Source organism: Desmodus rotundus, chromosome 6, assembly GCF_022682495.2.
Source record: "Desmodus rotundus isolate HL8 chromosome 6, HLdesRot8A.1, whole genome shotgun sequence".
Lineage (NCBI taxonomy): Eukaryota > Metazoa > Chordata > Mammalia > Chiroptera > Phyllostomidae > Desmodus > Desmodus rotundus.
The window spans coordinates 214,474-237,475 of record NC_071392.1 but is presented as its reverse complement, the minus strand read 5'-3'; the positions used below and the strand labels follow the sequence as shown (position 1 = coordinate 237,475).

At 61.5% G+C, this 23,002-nt stretch overlaps 2 protein-coding genes and 1 long non-coding RNA gene across 8 annotated transcripts; 1 reads left to right on the top strand and 2 right to left on the bottom strand.

Moving 5' to 3' along the window:
• Positions 1 to 4,318: 4,318 nt before the first annotated feature.
• On the bottom strand, positions 4,319 to 6,914 carry LOC128781213 (uncharacterized). The gene is made up of 3 exons (XR_008427127.1): positions 6,305 to 6,914; positions 4,874 to 5,063; positions 4,319 to 4,761 (listed from the first exon to the last, which is right to left on the bottom strand). It is a non-coding gene; the product is annotated as an uncharacterized lncRNA (long non-coding RNA).
• Positions 6,915 to 7,174: 260 nt separating this feature from the next.
• Positions 7,175 to 14,321, top strand: POLD2 (DNA polymerase delta 2, accessory subunit). 6 transcript variants are annotated; one of them, XM_024563119.3, is made up of 12 exons: positions 7,176 to 7,250; positions 7,738 to 7,801; positions 8,362 to 8,631; positions 11,286 to 11,407; positions 11,601 to 11,724; positions 11,989 to 12,103; positions 12,238 to 12,436; positions 12,687 to 12,767; positions 12,919 to 13,076; positions 13,279 to 13,406; positions 13,608 to 13,709; positions 14,070 to 14,321. In XM_024563119.3, exons 3-12 carry the CDS (start codon positions 8,412 to 8,414, stop codon positions 14,222 to 14,224), a joined length of 1,404 nt encoding a protein of 467 aa, XP_024418887.1. In that variant the 5' UTR covers positions 7,176 to 7,250; positions 7,738 to 7,801; positions 8,362 to 8,411; the 3' UTR covers positions 14,225 to 14,321. The 6 variants fall into 6 exon arrangements, with proteins under 6 accessions (XP_024418888.1, XP_024418887.1, XP_053783046.1 ...); XM_053927069.1 differs by having other exon boundaries at positions 7,201 to 7,290; XM_045197416.3 differs by lacking the exon at positions 7,176 to 7,250 and adding an exon at positions 7,304 to 7,439.
• A 130-nt stretch (positions 14,322 to 14,451) lies between these two features.
• Positions 14,452 to 23,002, bottom strand: AEBP1 (AE binding protein 1). The gene is made up of 21 exons (XM_053927189.2): positions 22,695 to 23,002; positions 20,994 to 21,329; positions 20,413 to 20,475; positions 20,219 to 20,290; positions 19,943 to 20,083; positions 19,791 to 19,868; positions 19,291 to 19,368; positions 19,075 to 19,158; positions 18,910 to 18,960; positions 18,621 to 18,730; positions 18,409 to 18,548; positions 18,029 to 18,113; positions 17,787 to 17,931; positions 17,610 to 17,695; positions 17,256 to 17,379; positions 16,791 to 16,987; positions 16,471 to 16,650; positions 15,993 to 16,344; positions 15,769 to 15,908; positions 15,515 to 15,614; positions 14,452 to 15,313 (listed from the first exon to the last, which is right to left on the bottom strand). The coding sequence occupies exons 1-21, from the start codon at positions 22,945 to 22,947 to the stop codon at positions 14,691 to 14,693; spliced, it is 3,438 nt and encodes a 1,145-aa protein (XP_053783164.1). The 5' UTR covers positions 22,948 to 23,002; the 3' UTR covers positions 14,452 to 14,690.

Here is a 23,002-nt window from a genome sequence, read left to right as displayed (position 1 = left end):
TGAGCCCTGCGTGGTGACCTCTCTGTGACCAATGGGGTGCAGGCCGGCAGGGGGAGCTGCCAGCACCTCAGTTCTCCCCAGTTGACCCACCGGGACACGGCCGCCTGAGAGGGTGGGCCCCCTGACCGAGGCCAACCTCGAGGAGAAGGAACGGGGGCTCGCTGCGCCTTCCCTGGCAGGAGGCAGGCAGCGCTCGGTGGACTTCTGCCGGCTCTGCCCTCCTGGGACCCCCAACCACGCAACCTCATCTCAGCACACGTGTGTGCTGGGCCACGTGAAAGGCACTGAGGAACCTGTCTGAAAGCACAACCAGACTTTACCTTGGAAATGCAGGCGGGGCCCCTCCCCACAGGGAAAGCGCTGGGGCACTGGCTGCAGGCTCATGTTAAGGGGCAGGTGGCTGCAGAGAGGGAGAGGTTCTCACTGAGGACTGCGGTGTCCTGTCCCCCACCTCACCTGCAGAACGGGGGCTGTGGGGCAGGCCCCCATCTGGGTGCCGGAGGGCCGAGGGGCCTCCCGAGTGCCCGTGGGGAGGAGGAAGCGCAGAGTCCTCCACAGAGTCCTCGTGTGCGCAGGGACCGCTGAGCAAGGGTCCTGCCCTCCGTCAAGCCCCCCACATCCCGGGAGGGGCTGACCACATCCTCTCCTGGAGGCCAGCAGGGAAAGGCATTTCCATGGGGAGAGGGGCTCAGTTTCCATTTTTATGTGGGACTTGGTGATTTTGGTGACTGCATCGACACCCGCGTTTTGCAGTTATCTTTCTATTGCTTATTAGTGATCACAAAAGTCACAGAGCTGCTGCCTGAGTCTCGGTCTAGAGAACCCCCTACCCACCCACCTAGAGTCCCTGAGCAGGTGTTAGAGCCCGTGGCCCTCCCTGGGACCCTGTCCGAATCCCCCGGGGCTCCTGGAGGAACTTTCTTGGGCTCTCGGCCTTGGCCTCCTTCTCTGACGGGGTTCCCATTCACTCTGGATGGTGGGGTGATGAGCCCACCCAGGGGAGAAGCAGAGGGCCTGTGGGGGTGCCCTGCAGGACCAGGCCGGGTTCTCTAGAGAACAGCGGGGTGAGGGCACCTGACTCCCCCGCTGCTTCGTGAGGAGCACCGACTTCCGGTTTAATGCTTATTCAGCAATGAATCTGTTTCCTTTCCAATTACTATGGTGGAGAGGTTTTCCGTTTTAATTACCGTCCCAGCACAGCCTGAAGCTCCCTCCCACCAGAGCCTCAGCAGGCCATTGGGTCGGGGGCACGGTGGCCTCGCACAGCTCATTTGTGGTGTTTTCAGATTCTATCCTGAACCCCCTTCAGCCCCCCGCCAGAACCCCAGCCCCCCGCCCCACCCCGGCAGGGCGAATGTTCTGGCACCACTGATAAAAGTGAAGACAGGCTCTGGAGCTGCCCCTGGCAGGAGAGACCTGGCTCTGCGTCCTCCTGGGGTCTGAGGGCCGTCAACCCTGGGTCCAGACCGTCTTCTGCACAGGCAGAGGCTGAGCTCCCGTGTTGGGGGAGGGCCTGGGAGATCACAGCCCTGGCACTTTGCTCCATGCTGCTCCACAGGAATGTGGCAGAGACTAGGAAATAATAGGCCAGCACACTCCGCCTTCTTCACTGTGAGCCTTCCAGATGATTCTGCTCGAAAGGCTGGGGGCAGGGAGATGCAGGGGGGCTCATGCTAGGCAAGGCCTCTGGGGGCTCACTATGTACAGGGGTGGCCTTGAACAGCTCCTGCCCTGCTCTGGAAAGGAGCAGCTGGGCTGGGTGTTGGCAGCAGCAGCGGGGTCTCCTGAGCCTCCAGGTGTGGTGCTAAGCCGCACACCTGACAGGGACCCCCTCCCACCAGCCCAGAGTCGGCTGCTGGACACCGACTCAGCTCACTGACTAAATGTGCAGAAGGAGGGACCAGAGGACAGACGAGGGGTGAAGCGGTAACTCTGACAGTGTCTGAGTGCCACCCACACAGGTGGCCTGACAATTTCCAGGCAGAAAGGCGGGCAAGGGCCTCTGGAGTGCGGCAGAGGCTAACATGAGGCAGCACAGCCCCTGGGGCCACAGCCGCGGGCATCACCAAGGGGACCTCTCAGGGCGGGAGGTGCTCAGTGTGTCCTCTAGCACAGAGCTGCCTAGTGACTGATTGGGGGATATCAGGGGCCCCCAGACTTCTGGAGCAGGGCCCAGGCAGCTCTGCGGACCAGGAGTTGGCCTTGGGCCTTGCCCCTCAGGTGCCAGCACAGAGGGAGGGGGCAGGAGGCGTGGCTGTGGTTTGTCCCCCTCTTCCTTGCTCTGTCCTCCAGTGCCCTCTCTGTACCCCAGGAACTGAACAGCCTCTGACCTCCAGCTGGCCCTCCTGCCACCTGTGGAGCATCCCCACAGGGACAGGCTGCTGACGTGCAAGCCACACGGCTCCAAAATAGAATCTTATCAGCCCTGCTCGCGCTCTGAAGTCAGCAACACCTTCCCCACCCTCTCCCAGGACCCGCCGGGCACCGGCCCCCAGCCAGTTCCTGCCTGGCCGGAACCACTCACGTGCCATGCGCCATTCACAGCCCTCTGCTGTGGCCGCCCTGCTCACACCACCTCCAGGGTCCAGCAGTGGCAGCCTTGAGAGGGGTCCCCCCACTGCCTTGGGCCACAGGTGACTGTGCTGGGGTGGCCACTGCTCCCGGAGGGACACAGAACAGAGGCAGCAGGTCTGTGGGGGACAGAGGCAGGGAGTGGAGGGGAGCAGAGGGGAGCAGAGGCACAGGCCAGAGAGCAAGTGACAGATGGGGATGGGCTGCCTTTCCTGCCCGTACTCTTGTAATGAAACCCACTCTTTGCTAAATCACCTCCAGTTGGTTTCCGTGACTTTTGATCAAGACATAGAGGCTCTCACCTCAGGCCCGGGTCTGGGGGCCACCTTCCAAGCCAGCTTCACCTGGCTCTCTCTCATCAGTGTCGCTTCCACAGGGACCTCCACAGCCCAGATGCCAGCTGCTGGCCTGGCCTAGGACCTTCCCCACAGCTTTCTGCTTCCATCCCACAAGGAGGAGTGTGTGGTGAACAGGGGCCATTGTACCAGCCCCACAGCTCCCCCTTTCCAATAGCACTGATTCCCATGGGGCCCTTGGCCTGGGTTGATTTGGGGGTGGAGGGAGTTCCTGGTAACCATCCCTGCAGAGGCCCAGGGCTCAGACCACAGCCACACAGAAGGCGTTTGGCACCTGGCCCCACCAGCTGGGTCCCCTCTGCAGGATGCGTGAGCCAGTAATTGGAGGGCAGAGGGAGTGCCGGGGGCGCCCACCCCAGGCCTGGCGTCAGGTCAGAGAATTCCAGGCAGGAGGTCATCACTGTGCTCCCAGCTCCTTTTCCGTCCCGTAGTTCCCATCACTCCCAGTCCCGGCTCTGACCCCCCAATTCTGTGAGCTCCCGAAACCCAACTAATCCCACCTTTACTTAAGGGGGCCACAACCAGGGCACACCTGCCCTTCACCCACCACTGTGCTGCAGCGGGGGCTGCCCGACTGCAGGGCCCAGGTGTCACTTCAAGCCTCCTCCCACACAGGGTGCGCCACCCCACAGCCACGAGGATGGCTGCCCTCTGGTCCTAAGGCCACTGTGTCCTAAGACCAAAGAACCACTCAAAGCAGCCTGGTTTTCAGAAGCCCCAACCTGCTCCCAGATTCCCCGAACAGGCCTCCGCCTCCACACTCACTAGCGGTGGTCCATTCCTCCACCCCCACCCCATCTAGCTCTGAGAAGGCTTCGGCACTACCCTGCCCCCTGCCTCCCCGCCCCCCCCCCCCCACGGTGATGTGACCTCATCCTGCACGCCATGTCTCTCTCCTGCTGTGTTGTCTCAGTGAGGCTTGGACTGGGACCCCCCGGAAGGCACAGCCCCGCCACCTGCCCCGCACAGGCCCGCCCTGCTCCCTTCCTCTCACAGGTAAGTGTGCCATAAATGTTTCAGGGACAGTGACGACTTTCCTTCATTTCACGCTAAATTCACAAGTTTATCATTTGGCCTGTGGAAGGAACAACCAGGTATCCACATGCAAAAGAATAAGGTTGAACCCTTCTCTGAAACCACACACAAAAATTAACTCAAAATGGACCTACACCTAAGAGCTAAAACAGTAAAACTCTTCTTCTGGTGTCTTAGAAGAAACCATAGCAGGAAAGCAATGATTTCTTGCATAGGACACAATAGAATAAAAAGAAATCCATGGAATGGAAAAAAAAAATTGTAAATCACAGATCTGACAAGGGATTAATATCCAGAATAGATAAAGTGCCCCTAAAAATCAATAACAAAACACAACCCAATTAAGAAATGGGTAAAGCACTTCAATGAAAATTTCTTCAAATATTTACAAATGGCCAGCAAGTCATGAAAAGATGCTCAGCATCACTAATCACCAGGGAAACGCAAGTCAAAGCCACAGTGGGTACCACTGCACACCCATCGGGACGGCTGCTGTTTCAAAACCCAGAAAACAACACGCGCTGGCGAGGACGTGGGGAAATGGGAGCCCTCGACCCTGGAGGTGGGAGTGTAAAATGGTGCAGCCACTGTGAGAAATGGTACGACAGGTCCTCCTGAGGTTAAACACGGCGTCACCAGTCCGTCCAGCAATTCCACTCTCGGCACACACGCGAGAGAAAGACAAGCAGGGCCTCGAACAGAGTCCGTGCACAGTGCACACAGCAGCGTTACTCGCCCAAGTGTCCGCTGACAGGTGAAGCGTCAACTGGTGTCCACACACAGCGGAGTATCGTTCATCCTGGAAGGGAGTGGGATTTCTCAGACATGCCACAACATGGGTGCACCTAGAGGGTATTAAGTGAAATTAGCCAGATTTAAAAAAAGAAATATTATTACATGATTCCACTCACATGAGGTTCCTAGAAGCTTCCTGGGATAGACTGGTTCATAGGGACAGAAAGTAGATTAGCCCTCCCTGGTGTGGCTCAGTGGGTTGAGCGTCGGTCTACAAACCAAAAGGTCTCTAGTTTGATTCCCAGTTGGGGGTGTGTGCGAGGCAACCGACTGACGTCTCTCCCCCTTCCTTCCTTCCTCCTTTCTCTAGAAAATAAATAAATAAAACCTTTAAAAAATTTTTTTGAAAAGTGTTTTAAAAAGTAGATTAGAGGTTGACAGGGCGTTAGCATTTAATGAGATTCAGTTTGGAAAATAAAAAACTTCTGGTGCAGAACTATGTGAATGTACTTAATGTCAACAAACCATACACTTGAAAAACAGTTAAAATGGTGACTCTCACATTATACACACTTTACCACAATAAAAATATGTAAAATAAAATCACATGCGGGAGCATCACAGAGGACCCTCCCAGCCCTTGCACTTATTTTGAGGGGCCCAATCCCGGAGGTACCACTTCTGTTAAGCCTTCTGGGAGCCCTTTGCCCTCTCATACGCCTACATACACATTTCATTTCAGAACATCTTTGGTTTCGTGTTCAGAAAACCCAAAGTGGGGACAGCAGATGGGGTTCACTTTTTGCTGTGAACTAAGAAGCAAGCAGGTGCTGCTGGTCTTGGTCCAGTGGCTGAGCTGTCCTCGGGCCGCGTCTCCGGGACTCTCTCGAGTTCCAGGGCACGACAGAGAGACGTGGACAGGCAGCCGGCTGTACCCCTCCCTTTTATCACAAAAGCCTATTTCTCAGAAGCCCAGCCCCCCAGCGCTGCCAGACTTCTCCTGTCTCTGCCAGATCTGATCTCATCAGCACACATGGCTGCCAGGGAGACTGGGAAAGTCAACACGTAGACAGACTTTCCATCCTTCCTGACAGCAAGGCGAGGGGGCGTTATCGAAGGTGTGGTGTTCCTCTCCCTGCCCTGGAGCAGCCCCCAGCGGTGCCTGGCGTGGCTGTGTGCCAGACACAGGCCTGCCGGCAGCGGAGGGGCCGCCACAGCTCCAGCTCCATGTCTAAGCCCTGGGCCCCTGCTTCCTGGCTGTGGGCCCCTGTGCCATGATGAATCACTCTGTAAAACGGAAATGATAATACCACCTGCTGCACTGGGCTGTGGGAGGATGCAATGATGCAATGCTCTGCTCTTAGGACACGTAGCACACTGCCTGCATCCCCCTCCCCCGCAAAAAAGAGTAGTTGAACCGAGACTCTCCTGTGCCAGACACTCTCCTCGGAGGGCAGACTCCAGTGCACGGGTGTTTGACAAATGTCTTGTTCAATGTCAGGAAGGGTGTATAACCAGCTGACCTCCAAAGGCCCTTGATCATGGGTAGGCCCAGCCCGCATGTTATAGAGTCAGGCAGTCTTGGTGTGAGTCCAGCTGTTACTCACCAGCTGTGTGACCTCTCTGTGTCTCAGTTTCCTCATTGTCAAAAGGTCGAGGATCAGGTGAATTAATGTGCCAAGAACTCAGAACAGTGTCAGGTCTATAGCAAGGGCTTTCAAGTGTCATCCATTGTCATTGCCCACTTTATAGAGATGGGGCTGGGAATGAGCGGCAGGCGTGGCGGGAATGGCGCCAGGCTTCCCGGGAGGGGCCCTGCTCGCTCAGGAACCCACAGGTCCGTGGAGATGGGAAAGGCATCCGCAGCGAGGCAGCCGGGAGGACGCTGGCGGTGGGAAACAGTGCGGAGGAGGGCGGTGAGGGCTGGGCTGGGAAGCGCACGCGGAAGCTGGCAGGACTATAGCCCGTGCGGAGGACCTTCCGCCGCACGCTGCCCGGGCCGCCCCACTCCGGAGTCCCGGACCCCAGGATCCGGCCCTCCCGGGCCCCGCGCGGAGCACCCGCTCCCCCAGTGAGCAGCCTGCGGACTCAGGTTGCCCTCTCTGGGGTCAGCACCGGCGGCCGCCAGAGTCTGGAGCCCGGAGTGTCCTGGGTTAGCGTGGCGACCAGCCTGACCAGCACGAGAACGACAGTCAGCAGCCTCCACGGAGAGTGTGGTCAATGCCCACGCACGCACACAGATCCCGCTACCGGCCCGCCCCTGGTTGCCCGGGGGACGGGGGCGTGGTTTCGCGCAAGCGCAGCGCTAGGGGACGAGGCTCGAGGCGACGAGTGGGGTGGAGCGGTCTGATTGGAGGATTGCGACGGTGGGGAGGCGGTGCGCGCGGTTGGCGGGAGGTGGTGATGGGCGGGCGGGGCGCGCCGATTGGCTGATGCGGCGCGGAGCAGTGGGCGAGTCCCGCGGTGATGAACTCAGAGGGGCACCCGGCGATTGGCGGAATGTAGCTATAGGCGGGTGGGGCGCGCAGATTGGCGGATGCAGCGCGCGGCGAGGTGAGAGGCGTCTAGAGTGGCTGGAGCGGCGTGGGGACAGGTGGGCCTGGGTCTGTGGGTGGCCCGCGGACACGCGGACTGAGCGTCGTCTCGCGGGGTTTCTGCTGTTTTTCCGAAGCGCGGGCTGGTGTGGGGGCCGGCGGGGCTCCATTCGGGACTGCGGCCGGGGTGCAGCTCCCGAGTCTGCAGGTTTGGTCTGAAAGTTTTAGATTCAGACTCCGCCCCAGATCTGCCCGGTAGAGGTCGGGCACAGGTCACCCATAGCTGTAGTGAAAGAAGGAGGAGCGGTGTGAGGCCCAGTCTGGGCCCGTGCATGGCGGGGCCACTCCTCGCGCGCCCTGGGGAGCCCGCTGGGACACAACGCCTGCAGCACACATCAGTGGCTGTGGCTGCTGCTGGGACGGGGTCAGACGCCTTTGCTGCCCCGGAGCCTGTGTTCTCTTCGAGGACGCAGACAATAAACTTAAGACGTACCGTTTGTTCGCAGGTAAATGCCAGGAAAAACAAACGTTGAAGAAGCAGAGTGCGAGGGAGGGTTGCAGCTGTAGGAGGTGAGATATGAGCAAAGACAGGGAGAGTGAGCCACTCGATGGGTCTTCGTTCGGGAGACGTAAGGGCAGGACCGGTGGGGCAGATCTCGGTGAAATGGGAAATCTTTGGAGAGTTCTGAGCAGAGGACGGACATTTGTTTTATTCTTATCATTTAATAATAGGCTGATGTGGGGTAGGCATATCTGGCCTCATGCCCTGAGATGGAGCCGGCGGATGGGGCAGATGAGGAATTAATTCATTTGGGGCGTGTGGATCTGAGACCCTGGTGGTTGCTCAGGTGGAGGTGTGGAGCAGGCAATGGACACCTGAGCTCCAGATGGGAGACATGTTCCTAGCTTTCCTTTTCTCCCTCTTTGGAAGGGGCTGCAGGGTGGGACCTTGTTATCCAACACAGCTGATTCCCGGGAGCAGCTCTGTCCTCACCTGGTGGGGCTGCAGCTCTTCCCTTCCTTTCCCGGTGGCCTGTGGGTGCCGGATGGTCAGCTCGGTGCAGACACACCAGGAGCGTGGCTGCGTGGGGGTGGGCAGGGGTTGCAGCAGTGTGTTTGTGCCCTCACAGTGACCACCTCCTCCCCGGCCTGGGCCAGCGGCCTGGACTCCCAGCGCACCATGTTCTCTGAGCAAGCTGCCCAGAGGGCCCACACACTGCTGTGCCCACCGTCAGCCAGCAACGCCACCTTTGCCCGCGTGCCCGTGGCAACGTACACCAATGCCTCACAGCCCTTCCGGCTGGGGGAGCGCAGCTTCAGCCGGCAGTATGCCCACATCTATGCCACCCGCCTCATCCAAATGAGGCCCTTCTTAGTGACCCGGGCCCAGCAGCAGTGGGGTAAGTGGCCCGTGTGGGGAAGTGCATCCTCCCCCCAGCCCAGAAGGTACCTGGGTATTTTAGAAATGTCTGAGTGACCTGGTGGAACTCATTTATCCCACTTCCCAGTAACCTCGGGAGATTAACCTCTTCAAGCTTCAGTTTCTGATGAGGATTAAATGAGGGAATTGGTGGGTTTGAAGTTAGGTATGGTTCAGTGGCTGGGACAAGGCAGGGCTCAGTTCTGGTGGTAACAGTAATGTTTCACAGGAAAACGCCTTTCCTTATCTTCAGTGCAGTGGGCACCCTGTGTGGCAGGCCAGGCACCACTCCTGGAGCCAAGGCCTGGCGGGGACGGGGCTCACTGATGTCTGTACTTCTCTGCCCAGCCTCCCGTGTTGTGGGGCATGAACCTCCTGTCCTTTGGGCTCTTCTGTCTTTCCTAAGATCAATGCCTGGGTGATGCAAATCTTTTTTTTTTTTTTTAACATGTTTCATCCTTGATCTCTCCTGCAGTTAAGTTATTCTTGGTGGTGAAGCAGGACCCGCCCCACCTTCAACTTTTGGGTGATGCTGCATTACCCCTTTCTCACTCTTCATAAGAGTGGCTTTCCATGTTGTTTTTGATCAATCTGTTAATGTTTCTAAACTGAAACTGTGTAGCTGAGCCCCTGTCTTACTCATTTTTGCTGCCGCCAGCACCAGGCTTGGGGGTCTGAGCCCTGGCTGCACCCGGCCCACCTGGAAGGCTTTGGAAGCCTGGGAGCCCAGGCCCATTCCACCAGGACAACTGGTTGGACCTTCATTTTATCACAGGCAGCCAGAGAACACTGGGTCCAGGTCTTTTAGGCTTGTCATATCCACTAAAGACAGTTTCTGTTTTCTTTACTGCCTGCGAAATGTTTTTCACCTCCTGCCACAAACGGGTCTCCTTCCTCTGGCTCTCAGTGGCCTTTTCCTCACTTTCCTAGAAACCTCAGGGACACCCTCCTCCGGCCCAGTGTTGCTGCCACCTGTTAGATGCTTTATAGCAGCACCCTCTCTGGTACCAGATTTCTCTTCCAGCCATGTTGCTGGTGACAGAACTCCCCAGAGATGGAATTGCTCCTTTCGTTCTGCTCACAGCCTGGGCACGGGAACTCCAACAGCAGCCCCGACGGACGGGGCCTTGGCTGGGCAGCGTCTTACTCACTGCCTGGCTGTTGATGCTTCACCCCAAACACCTCCCCGTGACTCCTGGTGCGACCAGGGGTCCTCCCCAGAGCTCAGCCCGAGTTGCAGCTTGCCCTGCATTCCTGTGTTTCCTGAATGCACTGGGCTCTTCCTTGCCCGTGGCTTTCCCTTTGCCTGGCTTGCTCCCTCAGGTTCTTAACTTAAATGCCATGCGTTCCAAGGGGCCACCTCGACCGGCAGGGCCGTCTCCACGTCTTCTGTCTTAGCTGCTGTTTGTGGCACTAGTCACAGTGGCTGATCCCTCGTTTACCACTGTGGTCTCTCCCTCCAGTGAACACCTGGTGCCCACACGCGCCTGGACAGACAGACGTCCGGCCCTCAGCACAAGGCTGTGTGGCTCTGCCTGGTGCTTAGGACACATCACTTCATCACTTTCCCCAACCACACGGCGGGACGGTAGCCTCTACTCTGACATGTTGTCAGGGCTAAGGGAGCTCTGTGCAGTGCTGGGCACAGCTGCCTAGAGCTGAGTGTGGGCTTGGATGCTGGGGCTTCGAGGTCTCTGGTTCCCACTGGTGCCTGGCATTAGCGTCCGGTGCTGGCGCCGTCCTCATCTTGTTCTGAATTACTCTTCTCCACTCCCCTAGTGCAGGTCTGTGGCATGTTCTTGGTTATTCCAGGCAGGAGGGGTCTGGCAAAGCCATGGGCCCTCAGGAACTTGCACCCTACTCCTGGCCTCAGAGACCCCTGAGGACCAGCCTTGTTCTCATGCATCCCTGGTGCTTCCCCCATGGTGGCCCCAGGCCCCAGGCGCTCCAGCTCTGCAGGGAGCAGGATGGGGTAGGTCGGGGTGTGAAGTTTGATTCTGAGGGATCTCTGTTTTCAGAGGATATAGCATTTGTGGAGCGCTTGGAAGAATCCAAACTCTTAAAGGAACTTGTTATATTTTTAGGACAGGCTATGTCAAGACTCAGCAGATTTCTCTTTCTAAGAACCAGTGGGATAATTTAGCTGTGAGTGAGGGAATACTCAGTTAGTTTCCCGTGGCTGCTGTAATGATAGCCACAAACTGGGCGTCTTTTAACGCAGACACTGATTCTCTCCCAGCTGCGGAGGCGGATGTCTGAAATGCCAGTGTCGGCAGGGCTGCACCCCCTCGAAGGCTCCAGGGGAGAGAGAGTACTTTCTGCTTCCTCCAGCTCCTGGTGGCCACTGGTGTTCCAGGCTTGGGGCCACGTCACTGCCGTGTTGGCGCTGTCCTCCCATTGCCTTCTCTGTGTGTCTGCCTCTCTCAGAAGGACCCGTCCAGGGCCCATCCACATCCCAAGTGCCCCTGTCCTCCTGGGGCCAAGGGATCCTTTAGGTCCAGGGGGTCCATGTCCTCGGTGGTCTCTCCCTTCGGCAGACCCAGGGTTGCTGAGCTGCCGTGCCCGGTGAGCCCTGCGTCAGTGCCCTGGGGCGGGGGGCAGCGGTGGGCTCTGAGCTCCGGCCCCTGTGCCCAGGCGCTGCTGTCCGCGTAAAGAAGCTGTGCGAGCTGCAGCCCGGGGAGAAGTGCTGCGTGGTGGGGACGCTCTTCAAGGCCATGCCGCTCCAGCCCTCCATCCTGCGGGAGGTCAGCGAGGAGGTGAGAGCACAGCCCGCAGGTGCCTCCTTCAGAATATGTCCCTGGGGACACCGACGGGCCACTTCCCTGAGACCCAGGATTCGGGGCTGGGCGCCTGCCCATGGAGGGGCCGCACCACGGGGCCTTTCACTGAGGTGGCATAGAGTCCTGGAGGGCTCTGGCTCTAAGACTGCCTCTCACCCCTGCGTTCCAGCACAACCTGCTTCCCCAGCCTCCCCGGAGCAAGTACATCCACCCAGATGACGAGCTGATCTTGGAAGACGAACTGCAGCGCATCAGACTGGAAGGCACCATCGATGTGTCCAAGCTGGTCACAGGTGGGGGGTGGGGAGGGGCGGCCCAGGCATCTTGGCGCTGGCACACACCTGCATTCCTGGAGCCCTGGCTTTGGGTGCAGGCAGCGGGTGAGACCCGGGAAGGGGTCAGTCCTTCCTCCTCTTCCCAAAGGCAGTGATCCTGGGAAGCAGGTCCTGAGTGGGGAATTCTCCAGCACGGCAGAGAACTGGCGGACTTTGCCGTTCGGGTGATAACAGAGGTGGTCCCTCGGGCTCCCCTCTGGGGCCTGACGCTGCCGTTCCCAGGGACGGTGCTGGCCGTGCTGGGCGCAGTGGGAGACGACGGCAAGTTCCTGGTGGAGGACCACTGCTTCGCAGGGCTGGCTTCTCAGACACCCACGCCACCCCTCGACCTGGACAGGTGGGCGGGTGCTGGGGTCCTGGGCAGTGGCCCAGGGGAATCCTAGCTGCAGGGCTCACAGGTGGCTCCGTGTGGCCCACCTGCGGGGGGTGCCTGCTGTCACAGCCCCCAGGAGGATCCCCCTTCTCCTGCAGGTTTGTGCTGCTGGTGTCCGGTCTGGGCCTGGGTGGAGGCGGGGGCGAGAGCCTGCTGGGCACCCAGCTGCTGGTGGACGTGGTGACGGGGCAGCTGGGGGACGAGGGGGAGCAGTGCAGTGCCGCCCACATCTCCCGGGTCATCCTTGCTGGGAACCTCCTCAGCCACAGCACCCAGAGCAGGGACTCCATCAACAAGGTGCGCACCCATCTGTCTCAGCAGCCGTCTTTCCCCCGGGTCGGGCACAGGCTCTCCCAGGCCTGTGGGTGGCGCCCTGCAGCAATGCTAGGACCGCCTCTGCTTGGGGCCCGCCCTGACACAGGCCCTGCTTTCTGTCCCCCGTGGGGAGGGCTTTGCTGTTCTCCCAGCCCAGGGATCCAGGTCAGGGGTGTCCCTTTGATCTAAAGCTCGGTTGGGGCCTCACAGTTTGCATGGGCTCTACTCCTAGGCCAAGTACTTGACCAAGAAGACCCAGGCAGCCAGTGTGGAGGCTGTCAAGATGCTGGATGAGATCCTCCTGCAGCTGAGTGTGAGAGCTGGGGGCTGGTGGGGTGGGGCTGGACTCGGTGAGGCTGCTGGTGGGCACCAGAAGGCAAGACGGAGAAGGCATATGGGAGGGCCCCTGTGGGGCTGCGTGGAGGGCGCCAGGCCCTGAGGCCCCCCTGCCCTGTGCCCTCCAGGCCTCGGTGCCTGTGGACGTAATGCCAGGAGAGTTCGACCCGACCAACTACACGCTCCCCCAGCAGCCCCTGCACCCCTGCATGTTCCCACTGGCCACTGCCTACTCCACGCTCCAGCTGGTCACCAACCCCTACCAGGCTACCATCGACGGAGTCAGGTACCAGCACAGCCACACTCCACCCTGACCCCTGGCCTTTCGCCTCAGTGGTACTGGGAGGGGAGAGTTACCCACCTCAATTGGCCTCTTTCTTAAGGGTGGCTGGGGACACCCCCCACAAGTGCCAGGTGAGCTCCTGGCTGTGTGGGAGGAGTGTGGGTATCAGCCCCTGGGCTAGGGGTTAGCTTGCCTTGTCTTGCAGATTTCTAGGCACAGCTGGACAGAATGTGAGTGACATTTTCCGGTACAGCAGCATGGAGGATCACTTGGAAATCCTGGAGTGGACCCTTCGAGTCCGTCACATCAGCCCCACAGCCCCCGACACACTGGGTAATGGATGGGACTCTGCCACGTGGGGTGAGACCAAAGAGCAGGGAGGCTGCTGGTCCCCGTGCTGCCCAGAGGGTCCTCGGCGCGGGTTTGTGCTTGGCCTGGTGGGGCCTGTCTGAGGAAAAGCCTCAGGGCCTGATGCTGCTCTGGAAGTCCCCCTGGAGTCGCAGCCCCGGGCTCAGCCACAGGCTCCTTCCCCAGGCTGCTACCCTTTCTACAAAACCGACCCGTTCATCTTCTTGGAGTGCCCGCACGTCTACTTCTGCGGCAACACCCCCAGCTTTGGCTCCAAAGTCATCCGAGGTGAGTTTTGTCTTCTGGGGGCCCCAGGCCTGGGCTGGTGCAAGGGACTTGTTCTCGGCTGGGGACAAGGCTCCCAGCGAAGAAAACCCGCACCGGAGCCCCAGGCCCAGCTGGCGCTGGTGACCTGAGCGTGCCAGCCAGGGGCTGATGTCATCCGCGCCTGTGTGGTGGGGTCCACCTCTGGTCAGCGTCACCTTAGACTTTGGCCTCTGTGGTGTCCTCAGCCCTTGTCATTTCTGGTCCAAAGCAGCTGTGTGGTCAGCACACCCACGGTGTTTACTGCTGGGTACCTGGGTGACTTCCCTTTGAAACAGGGCTCACCCAGAACCTAAAGTGGGTCCCCGCGTGGCTCCTTTGCAGGCCCTGAGGACCAGACGGTGCTGCTGGTGGCTGTGCCGGACTTCAGCGCCACACAGACTGCCTGCCTCGTGAACCTGCGCAGCCTGGCCTGCCAGCCCATCAGCTTCTCGGGCTTTGGGGCAGAGGATGATGACCTGGGAGGCCTGGGCCCCTGAGCCAGGAGGGCAGCCTGTCCAGAGGCCCCGGCTATTATTCCTGCTGTGTTGGCACCGAGGCAGCTCATCTTTGGGAATAAATAAAGCCTCACCCTTAGCTGGTGTTGATCTGCTGGATGGGATGGACCTGGGCTGGGCCCTCCTGTGGAGGGAGACCCCATGGGTTAAGGCTCCCTCATGCTTCCCTTACCCCAAGCCAGTCAGAAGGGTCAGCGGTCAGCAACACGTGTGCCATGAGCTGGTTTATTGTGTGGCATGGGCAGGTGGAGTCTGCCCTGGGTTTGCTGGGCCCGCCCCCCTCCCCACCTGCAGCCCACGTCCTCTCTGAGGCGGGCAGCCAGGCCACCCCTGCCTCTCAGGTGTTGGTGACACTCACACCCACACCAGGGGGCCTTAGTTGCTGATGGCTGCTGAGCTGGCCCAGCGACATGGCCCCTGGCGCGGGCCGGCATTCTCAGAGCTGTTCTCAGAAGTCCCCAAAGTTCACTGTGTAGGTCTCGACTGTGGTGAAGGGGAACTCTGGGCCTGTGACCACCTCCTCCTCTTCCCCTTCCACATCCTCCGGCCCCAACTCAGTCCCAAACTCTGTCACCACCTCCGTGTAGGTCTCAGTCTCAGACTCCTCCCAGTCGGCTGTGGTCTCAGGTAGAAAGCGCCAGGGCCCCAGGGTGGAGCTGGGGACAGGGGAGGGGACAGGGGAGGGGGCAAGGGAGGGTGTGGGGACCAACGAGGGGGGCAGCGTGGGGGGCAGCGTGGAGGTGGTGGCTGGCCCTGCAGTGGCGTTGAGGCGCCGGAGCCGCATCTGTTCCCGCATGCGCAGCCGGTACTGCAGGCGCCGCTGCTGCAGGCGCCGCTGCTGGGGCGTCATGGGGCGTGAAGGGTCTATGCGTGGGATGGGCCTGTTCCCATTCATGGCCAAGATCTCGCGGATGCGTTTCCAGTTGGAGCGGGCTAGGATGAAGTTGCACTGGGTGGCCCCGATGTCATAATCCACATTGCAGGTCTTGGCGCTTGGCGTGTAGCCCTCTGCCTGGGCTGTGACCCGGTACTCCCCTGGGTTCAGGATGCGCCAGTAATCGCCGCCACTGGCTGCAAGGGGGAGGGGCTCAGCTGTCCGAGGGCAACCCCTCCCAGGCTCCAGACCCCCTCTGCCTGTGGCAGACCCTAGACCCTCGCTGGAGGCATCGAAGGAGTGGGACCTGTTGGCACAGGTCTGGGCTCGCCTGCCAAGACCAACACAGCTTTAGGCCCCCACCTGCTTTAGAGGGGTAGAGGTATGCAGATAGGTACCTGTCTTCACGCCATGGTTAATGCCACTCACGGAGATGGTGGCATTCGCAATAGGGATGCCTTGCTCATCCGTCACAACCCCCTTGATGCCTCGGTGAACCTGTGGGAAGGCAGCGAGGGTGGGTGTCCACGTGCTGACCCTTGCGCCCGCTCCCAGCCCTGTCCAGGCCCCTGTGGGCGGGAAGTTCCCTAGGACCCTGTCCCAGCCCTACCCAGCCACTGCCCAGGCTGTGCCTGCCCTTCCCCACACCCACCTGCTCCATGAAGGTGAGCAGGGCTTCCTTGTTGTTCTCCCACTCTCGGGGAAGCTCGCTCTCGTGCGGGAACTTGTCGCAGCCCAGGTAGATAGAGAGCTCCAGGCAGTTGGTGTGCAAGTAGCTGAAGTCGTTGATGGCTGTGTAGGGGCAGGTGGAACCGCAATCAGCCCCGCCCCGCCCCACGCTGGGCGCCCACCGTGGCCCCTCCCCCGCCAACTCACTCCCGGATCTGGGGTTCCATTTGGCCCCGTTGACGATGCCCATGCCCCCGGTGTGGTCCTGAGCTTGGCACCCTCCCCGGTAGGGCTCAGTCATGGTGAGGTGGGTAGAGGCAAAAGAGATGGCCAGCCAGCGGAAGATGGCGTGGTCCGGGGTCTCCTGAGCCTCAGACACTTCGTCCTCGTCCTCCCCGCGGGCGGCTGCCAGGGCGGCGGCCCGCAGCTGCTCCTGGCTGGGCGTGCGTGCCATGTCGTAGGGGTAGGACACAAGCCGCTCGCCACCGTTCAGATTCGCCCCCAGCACGAACGGGTACTTCTCCATCCAGGCGATGATGGCCCGGACCTCCGTGGATACCTGGGGGCGGCCCTGCGTGAGGCCTGGGCAGTATTTCCCCCACCCTCCATGGAGACCCCACACTGGCCCTCCGGCCCATCCCTCCAACACCTTGCCAACACCCTACCGGCCAGGCGGCAGCCTCACCGTGGCGTCTGGCGAGAGGTAGCGTTCAGGGATGGGCAGGTTGTTGTTGGGGACCCGGTAAGGGACCCATTTCCTCTCCTCAGCTCCCCAGAGCACAGAGTTGAGATCTGGGAAGTCCTCATAGATGTCGAAGCCCTCCTCGGTCCACAGCCCCAGCGCCCAGTTCCCAAACTCTGAGCCCTGGGTGCATGAGCATGGGGGTGGGGCGGGAGTGTCAGCAAAGGGCGGTCCAGCCCCACCCCCACCAGCCCCAGCTCCGCCCACCTCACCTGCCGCCACCACCACAAGCCACCGCCCAAGTCCCTCTACCCTACACCCACCATCTGCGCTGCCACCTCGTAGCCGTCAGGGTTCAGCGAGGGCACCAGGTGGATGCGCGTGTCGTGCACCAAGCTGCGCACGCGGGGGTTCCCGTCGCGGTACTCGCGGCACAGGTACTGCATGAGCAGCAGCAGCAGCTCCCGGCCCAGGACCTCGTTACCATGAATCCCAGCTGTATAGCGGAACTCGGGCTCCCCTGTGCGAGGGCAGGAGCCTCAGCAGCCACTCAGCCTACCGAAGCTGGGAGATCTGAAGAAGGACCAAACTGGCCTCCTCACTCAGAGGGGGTGTGTGGCTGAGGCTTGTAGGGCCAAGCAAGACAGATAGGGACCCCCAGAGGAGTTCTAAGGACAGGTGGAGGTGGTGAGCTGGAAACATTATGGTACAGGAGAACCTGCAGTGTGGGCTTTGCCTCTGATCTGTCGGGGGGAAGGCCAGGCCTTCAGGGGCTCAGGGGGCCTCACCCAGCTCGTGATCCCCAGGGTTGTCGGAGATCTCCATGGCGTAGATCTTCAGCCCGCGGGAGCTCTTCCCCAGACTGTACGTGCGGGTGATGGTGGGGCACTCCTCGTTTACCACCTTCATCAGCTGCGTGGGAGAGGACACAGGTCACACAGCCCAGCAGGGAGCACGGCTGCCCCACTCCAGGTGGGGGGGCAGAGCCAAGGAGAAAGCCTCACTGGTAGTCGCAGCCTCTGCAGGGCCCACCCTCAGGAGGCCGTGATTGGATGGGAGCAGAAGGGCGCTCCCACACAAGCTCAAGTTAGCCTCGAGCCTGAGCCCTGGACGGATGCCCTGCCCTGGGACGAGCCCCCCACCTGGCGCATGTCCTTGTAGCTGTGGTGCCGGAAGTCCAGGTTGTCAGTGGTGACCACTTCGTTCTGGGCATAGTAGCTGTAGACAGCTGCACAGGGTGGGCAGGCAGGGCCCTGAGTTGACAACCCACCAGCCCAGGCGCCCCCCAGCCCAGGCACCCCCCCCCCACTGTCACTCACGGGACACGGGGCAGCCCAACACCTCCAGGCGCATGCACAGGCTGCCGTTCCAGGTGAGGGGGTACAAGCGGATGAAGCGGGCTACCACCGGCTCCGGGAGCTCACTCAGCACTGGCGTGTCCTTGTCCACATTCCCGTGGAAGGTCTAGGGAGAAGCAGGCCTCAGAGCAGCACCCCATCCTAGGCCGGAGCCCACCTGAGGCCCAGAGGCTGGGGGCCGTGCTGAGGGCATGGGCACCCACCATTTCCTCATAGCCATTGGTGTACATCGCCCATGTCTGGCTGTCGTTGCTGAAGCCCACGAAGAAGGAGGTCACGAAGTCATCACTAGGGAGTGGATGGTGGCCGGCAGTCAGGGTAAGGTGGGTCTCTAGCCCAGGTCTCAGGCCCTCAGCTGGCTGAGGCCCCTCTCCTGGGCCCAAGAACTTAAGAGCTAGCCAGGGTGTGTGGTGAGGCAGCTCCTGTGCCCAGTGTTTGGCCGTGGATGGGTGGTTTGCTTATCTGGACGGTGTCAAGGCTGACAAGGGGGCTGGGGCCCCGGGGGGCTCACTGAAGTGTCTCCAATGGGACTCAGAGCCGGGCCTCGGGCTGCCCACCCCCCAGTGCCTGTAAGCTGACGTACTGGATGCTGGAGTCGCGGCCCTGGGTGATGACGCCTGTGAACCTGGTGGTCCTCCTGGTGTCCACCTCGATCCACTGGCTCTGAGCGTCATCCTCGGCACACCAGGCCCCGTCGTAGTAGTCGTCCTCAGCAGCACCAGCCTGGGGGTGCAGGGGCGGCTGAGCAGGCGCAGGAGCCTGCCCAGCTGGGAGAGGGCGCGCCCCAGCACCCACCTGCATGTTGAGCCGGCCACGCTGGGCCCCCAGGCCGTGGCGCAGCATGGAAGAGGCCCGAATCTGGTTGTCCTCGATGCGGTGTGACTCCATCCCAATGGGGGGGCACTCTGCGGACACGGCACCCCAGGCTGCCACGTGTGGCTCCACGCCTTCCTCCACCACGTGCAGAACCGGGGCCCCAGAGCCTTCTCCCCTCTCCACATGTGGCCTTGGGTGAGAGGGCCACTTGCCCCAGCTCCCTCACACACCCTCTGCTCCCACCCCCACCCCCAGGGCCCTCACTCACTGACTTTCTCTGCTGGAGCCCACTCCTCTGCCTCCTCGCCCTTCCGGGGCCCTGGGGACAATGAAGGGAGGGTGGTACCGAGGGTCCTGGAGCACCCAGGACTCCAGCCGCTGTGCCACCAGGACCCAGGCTGCGTGGGCCCAGCGCCCTGCCCCAGACACACACCTTTGTGGTCCTTGCCCTTCTCCAGTGTCCATCTGTCCTCCGTCTCCTCCTCCTTGGGGCTGCTGCCCTCCTTTTTGGGTTTCTCTGAATGGTGGGAGGGCCTGTCACTTAGCCCTGGGCTTGAGGGGCTTGTGGGGGCAGGCTGAGCTGGGGCAGGGTAGGTGGGGGTGGATGGGGTGGAGGTGAAAGGGGTGCGGGCAGCAGGATTCTACTCACTCAGCTCCTCCTTCTCTTCATCGGTCTCCAGCCCAGTGTCCGGCTTCCGGGGGTTGGGTGGCCGGAAGTAATAGTCCACTGGGGGAGGGAGAGCCCTGCTGAGATGGCCCATGCTGCCCCCAGGGCCCCACAGCACAGCCTGAGCTCCTGAGTTCTGGAGCTCAGAAATAACAGGATCTCAGCAGGCAGGACTGGCTGAGAGGGGGCGGTCAGTGGGCTCGAAGAAGCCACCCAGACCCAAAGGAGAAGGGAGTGTCCTTCCAGAGAGGGAGAGGAGAGGGGGGTGCATAGGGGGGTCTCAGAAAGAAAAGGTCAACAGAGAGGGTGGAGGGAGGGAGGGGTTGAAGAAAGAGCAGAGTCAGGAACCAGGAAGGTGTGAGGGAAGGCCCAGCCTGAGGAAGGGGAGCAGACTAGGGCAGCGCAGCTGGGGGTGCATGGGGACACCGGGGTCACTGCCACCACACTGGCCCTGTGATGTGGGCAGGGGGCAGGGCACTCACTGCTGTCATAGTCGGGGATCACGTAGCCATCTCCATAGTCGGGGGGCAGCAGGGGCGGCAGGGGCTTCAAAGGCGGCTCTGTGGGGGTGGGAGTCAGGGGTGGGCACACAGCCTCTTACCAGATGTCCCCCTCCCCGTCTGCCCCATCCTACCGGTCTTCTCCTTCTCCTCTGGGGCCGCCAACCCCTGTCCTCGGGGCTCTGTCTTCTCCTCAGGGTGCTCAGGCCAGAGTCTCTCGGGCCTCCTCCTGCTGGGGGGCGGTCTGGGCGGCTTCTGGCGCCGGATGTACTCAACTGGGGAAGAGGGTAGGCTGAGTGGGGCAGGGCAGCAGGGCTGGGAGGGCGGCAGGTGGACCCCGGGGCCAGGCGTCTGGGTTGAGATGGGGAGATGGGGCCAGGTGGTGGCCGGCCAGGCAGGCTCCTACTCACAATCCTCGTAGTCCTCCCTCTCGATCTGGTCATTGTAGTCCAGCGTGGGCTGCTCAGTCTCCTCCTCTGGCTCTGGGGGGAAATGCCAGTGGCTACCTTGTGAAGACACTCCCTGACATCCCCACCCTGGCACCCAGGAAACCCAGTGAGCCCAGGTGGCTGGTCTCTCAAGCAGGTGGGTGCTGCCCACTCACCAGGCTGGAGCTCCACACGGGCCTCTCCTCTTGGACCCTTCCAGGGACTTGGGAGGGCCCCACCTGCAACAGAAACCCCAGCGCAGATCAACAGGAGGCCTGTACTGACCACAGGCCACTCTGGGATCCCCCAGCCCCCTGGGCCCTGCTGACACCCCCGAAACCTCAGCTCACTCTCAGGGTGCCTGGGCTGCTCTGCCCTCAGCACCCTGCTGGCACTGCTGGGGTCAGGTGGCTGGACAGGTGACCTGGGGAGCCCAGGCCCTGCTTTAGGGGAGGCCTGGCCACTAAGCTGCCCCGGCAGGAGGGCCACTCACAGGCTCTGCATCCAGCACACACATGGGACGGCTCTGGATGGGGTCCAAGAAACATGCCAGGACAGTGGGGAGGAAGCCCCCAGTGGGGCCACCAGTCCCCCCACCACCCCACCCAGCGACCTGAGGGAGCTCCAACCCAACTGCCCAGGGGCCCGAGGGTCTGCAGGAAGCAGGGGCCCAGGGACCCACCAGGGACCCCCTCCCGACCTCACTCCCTGAAGTCAGGCAGGGCAGAGCCCACCACCCAGGAGCACTGACACACACCTTCCTCCTGTGGCGGTTCCTCGGGGCTGAGGGGTGGGGGCAGTGGCCACAATGGGACTTCTGAGGGGGTAGGGGTGGGGGGCCTCTTCCCAGCTGGGGGCCTCTTGGTGGCTTTGGGTGGCTTCTCCTTGGGCTTCTTAGTGGTCTTGGGTGGCTTCTCCTTGGGCTTCTTGGTGGCCTTGGGTGGCTTCTCCTTGGGCTTCTTGGTGGCCTTGGGTGGCTTTTCCTTGGGCTTCTTGGGTGGCCTGGGGGACCCCTCCAGCAGCTTCTTGGTCGCCTTGGGACCTTTGTCCTTCTTCCCTTTCTTCCCCTTGTCTTTGGCCTTTTCTGGAGGTGCTGTCCAAGAGGCAGATGTAGGTCCCATTGGTGGAGAGCCCACTCTGTGCCCCAAGTGGCCCCAGACAAGCTGGGCATAGGGGCTCCTGCATACCCCACATTTCCCAGGTTGGGAGGTTAAGTCACTTGCCGCAGAGACACATCTGGGCTGAGGGGCCCACAGACCCGCCCTCCCCATGGTGGCCCAGCTCCCGTGGTGGGCCCTTGTCCTTCCATGGTCTCTGTTGAGGAGCAGAGGCCCCTCGCAGCGCACCCCTTCCTGAAACATCCCCTCAGCCAGTCAGGGAGTGCTACCCTGTGCTGGACATGGCCTTGCTGAGAAGGAAGGGGTCTGGGGTGGTTGGAAGCCATAACCAACAGAGGGTCCTGGGGCCACACAGGGGACAGAGCACAGGGACGGGGCAGGCAGGGCAGCAGCTAGCTGCTCACCCATCTCAGAGTTGGGCGGGGAGCGAGGGCGGGGGGTGTGAGGCAGAGAATGTAAAGGGGGGTGAGGGGCAAGTGGCGGGAACCCAGGAAGTCTACAGAATTCAGACTTGGGAGCCCCAGCAACGCCTGAGAGGCCAGAACAGTGGGCCTGGAATGTGGGCTAGAGGTGGGGGAGACCCAGCGGGTCCCAGGACCGGCCCCCACCCAGGGTGGGGTGGAGAAGCCAGGAAAGCTCCAGAGTAGGGGCGGGGCTGCTGCCTGAGGAATGAGGGGCGGTGGGTCAGAGTCTCCTGGGAGAGAGACCAGCCAGACGCTCACCCTCCTCCCCAAGGCACAAGGAGCCACGGAGGCACCGACGACTGGTTACATAAGAGGCTGGACAACATGCTTCAGTGACGTATCATCTCACTGAATTCTCACAACAAGCTCTTGTTGGGGGTGGGGGGGGGTCTCCTTCTCTGTGCCCTGGGAGCAGGAGCCAGGCAGGTGTGGGGGGACCCTCCCAGGGGAGGCTGAGGCTTGGACTCTGGTAGTGATTCCGGCACGGCCAGCGTGAGCCAGACAGGCTGAGTGGCCGTTTGGGATGGCAGGGTGGTTCTCAGCACCGACCTAGGGAGGTGTCAGCAAAGTCCCCTCCTGTTGGCTTAAGCCTAGTGCCCCTGGGCCACTGAGCGCTGGGAATGAGGGACAATCGGAGCTACTGGGCAGTGGACCTGCTGCATGTGTCTCTGTGTCCAAAGGGCCACATGCCAGCACTGATCTCGGCCTGGCACAACGGCCGCCAGACATCTGGGCAGTCCCGTGCCTTACACAGCCGCTCCTCAGCCAGGCAGACTGGACAGCAGCCAGACCCTGAAGAGGCCTGCCATTCTCACCTGAGGTGCAGGATGCCCCGGGGCCCCCATCAAGCCAGGGCCACCCTTGCCCGGCTCTTACCCTCTCCGGCCACCCCTAGGCGCGCCCCCGGCTTGCCCCCGGTCTGGGATTTGCGGTCGCGCAGGGTGGGCTCAGGAGGAGGCGGGGGCTCCAAGTCGTCCTCCCGGGGTTCGAGCTCCAGCTTAGACAGGAAGCCTTCGAGGAACTCCTCGATCTCGTCGTCCGTCAGCACCGTCTGCGGGCGCCCCCCGGGGCACAGCGCCAGCAGCACCAGGAGGAGGCCAAGCAGGGGAGGGCCCCGCACAACCTCCATGGCAGCGGCACGCGTGGGGGGCAGGGGGCGGGGGCCGGGGAGGGGGGCGGGGATG